Source organism: Ambystoma mexicanum, chromosome 3q (genome assembly GCF_040938575.1).
Source record: "Ambystoma mexicanum isolate Mex_15411 chromosome 3q, UKY_AmexF1_1, whole genome shotgun sequence".
In the NCBI taxonomy this organism is placed as follows: domain Eukaryota; kingdom Metazoa; phylum Chordata; class Amphibia; order Caudata; family Ambystomatidae; genus Ambystoma; species Ambystoma mexicanum.
In genome coordinates this window covers 1,279,116,160-1,279,119,119 of record NC_090926.1, presented here as the reverse complement: position 1 = coordinate 1,279,119,119, position 2,960 = coordinate 1,279,116,160, and the positions used below count along the sequence as shown (strand labels likewise).

The 2,960-nt window shown below is 53.7% G+C and overlaps 1 protein-coding gene across 1 annotated transcript; it reads left to right on the top strand.

Annotated features, from left to right (window-relative positions):
- Window positions 1–258: 258 nt before the first annotated feature.
- On the top strand, window positions 259–1,764 carry LOC138448109 (uncharacterized). The gene has a single exon (XM_069604657.1). The coding sequence runs from the start codon at window positions 259–261 to the stop codon at window positions 1,762–1,764; it is 1,506 nt and encodes a 501-aa protein (XP_069460758.1).
- Window positions 1,765–2,960: the final 1,196 nt, after the last annotated feature.

Sequence of the window (2,960 nt, the reverse complement as noted above, 5' to 3'; positions counted from 1 at the left end):
CCCCTCACACAGAGAACAGCAGCAGTGCACGCTCCCCTCACACAGAGAACAGCAGCAGTGCAAGCTTCCACACTCAGTGCAAGCACAGAAGCAGCAGTGCACGCTCCCCTCTCACACAGCCCAGGGAAATCAGGGACCACAGTGTTGCAGGTGTTGCCAAGACAAGGAAGACATGGAGCGTCGGCAGAGGCTGGGCGAGTTACTATCACACACAGAAGAGGCACAGCATGGCCAGTTCACTTCCAAGTTCCCTGATATATGAACGAAAATCAACAACATGGACAACTGCTGGCCAATCTCCACTCACACACACGGAGCACAGGCAGCAGCAGTGCACGCTCCCCTCACACAGAGAACAGCAGCAGTGCACGCTCCCCTCACACACAGAACAGCAGCAGTGCAAGCTTCCACACTCAGTGCAAGCACAGAAGCAGCAGTGCACGCTCCCCTCACACACAGAACAGCAGCAATGCAAGCTTCCACACTCAGTGCAAGCAGAGAAGCAGCAGTGCACGCTTCCCTCACACACAGAACAGCAGCAGTGCAAGCTTCCACACTCAGTGCAAGCACAGAAGCAGCAGTGCACGCTCCCCTCACACCGAGAACAGCAGCAGTGCATGCTCCCCTCACACAAAGAACAACAGCAGTGCACGCTCCCCTCACACAGAGAACAGCAGCAGTGCACGCTCCCCTCACACAAAGAACAGCAGCAGTGCAAGCTTCCACACTCAGTGCAAGCACAGAAGCAGCAGTGCACGCTCCCCTCACACACAGAACAGCAGCAATGCAAGCTTCCACACTCTGTGCAAGCAGAGACGCAGCAGTGCATGCTTCCCTCACACACAGAACAGCAGCAGTGCAAACTTCCACACTCAGCGCAAGCACAGAAGCAGCAGTGCACGCTCCCCTCACACAGAGAACAGCAGCAGTGCATGCTCCCCTCACACAATGAACAACAGCAGTGCACGCTCCCCTCACACACAGAACAGCAGCAGTGCACGCTCCCCTCACACACAGAACAGCCGCAGTGCAAGCTTCCACACTCAGTGCAAGCATAGAAGCAGCAGTGCACGCTCCCCTCACACACAGAACAGCAGCAGTGCACTCTTACCTCACACACAGAACAGCAGCAGTGCAAGCTTCCACACTCAGTGCAAGCCCAGAAACAGCAGTGCACGCTCCCCTCACACACAGAACAGCAGCAGTGCACTCTCCCCTCACACACAGAACAGCAGCAGTGCACGCTTACACACTCAGTGCAAGCACAGAAGCAGCAGTGCACGCTCCCCTCACACACAGAACAGCAGCAATGCAATCTTCCACACTCAGTGCAAGCACAGAAGCAGCAGTGCACGCTCCCCTCACACACAGAACAGCAGCAGTGCATGCTCCCCTCACACACAGAACAGCAGCAGTGCACGCTTTCACACTCAGTGCAAGCACAGAAGCAGCAGTGCACGCTCCCCTCACACACAGAACAGCCGCAGTGCAAGCTTCCACGCTCAGTGCAAGCACAGAAGCAGCAGTGCACGCTCCCCTCACACACAGAACAGCAGCAGTGCACTCTCCCCTCACACTCAGAACAGCAGCAGCGCACGCTTCCACACTCAGTGCAAGCACAGAAGCAGCAGTGCACGCTCCCCTCACACACAGAAGAGGAGCAATGCAAGCTTCCACACTCAGTGCAGGCACAGAAGCAGCAGCGCATACTTCCCTCACACAACAGCAGCAGTGCAAGCTTCCACACTCAATACAGGCACATAATACAATCACTGGCAGTGCATGCCTCCATTCACGCACAAAACAACAGCTGTGGATGCTTCCACACTCAGTGCAGGCAAAGAATACAAACGCCGGCAGTGCATGCTCCCCTCCCCATGCAGCAGCAACACACACACACACACAGCGAACAGGCACATAGTGCATTCAGCAGCAATGCAAGCACCCACACAGCAAACGTGCATGCTGCAGCAATGCAAGCACCCACACTGCGAACAGGCACATAGTGCATGCAGCAGCAGTGCAATCTCCCACGTACTGAACAGGCACAGGGCGCATGCAGCAGCAGTGCAAGCTCCCGCACACTGAACAGGCACAGAGTGCATGCAGCAGCAACTCAAACACCCACACAGCGAACAGGCACAGAGTGCATGCAGCAGCATTACAAGCTCCCACACACTGAACAGGCACACAGTGCATGCAGCAGCAACACAACCTTGCTTGTTTCTTCTCGTGTCTATAGTTCTTAGGTTCCCACTAGCAAACAGCACCTAGACTGCTTTTTTCTGCCACATGCAGTAATTGTACCCAGCATTCTAACCTGCAAGTTTGTGCCTCATAGCTTTGCGCTCTGAAACACGACTACTCTCCTCGCATATGCCACCTTTGGTGCTATAGCTTTAGGTACGACTCGGAACATAGTTGCTGCCCACTGCATTATTAGCTCAAGCATTCTACCTGAACCCAAGCGTTGCCTAACCCTACCTCAGCTTATGTCCTACTTTGAACCTAGATGCTTCCCCAGTGCACTACGTGTTAAACCCTAGGGTAGGCTAACAGACCACATTGATTGCGGTGTTGTGCCTCATGGTCGCTAACAAACCACATTGATTGTGTTCTGCCTCATGGTCGCCAACAGACCACATTGATTGTGTTGTTCCTCATGGTTGCCAACCGACCACATTGATTGTGTTGTGCCTCATGGTCGCCAACAGACCACATTGATTGTGTTCTGCCTCATGGTCGCCAACAGACCACATTGATTGTGTTGTTCCTCATGGTTGCCAACCGACCACATTGATTGTGTTGTGCCTCATGGTCTCTAACAGACAACATTGATTGTGTTGTGCCACATGCTCGCTAACAAACCACATTGATTGTGTTCTGCCTCATGGTCGCTAACAGACAACATTGATTGTGTTGTGCCTCATGCTCGCTAACAAACCACATTGATTGTGTTC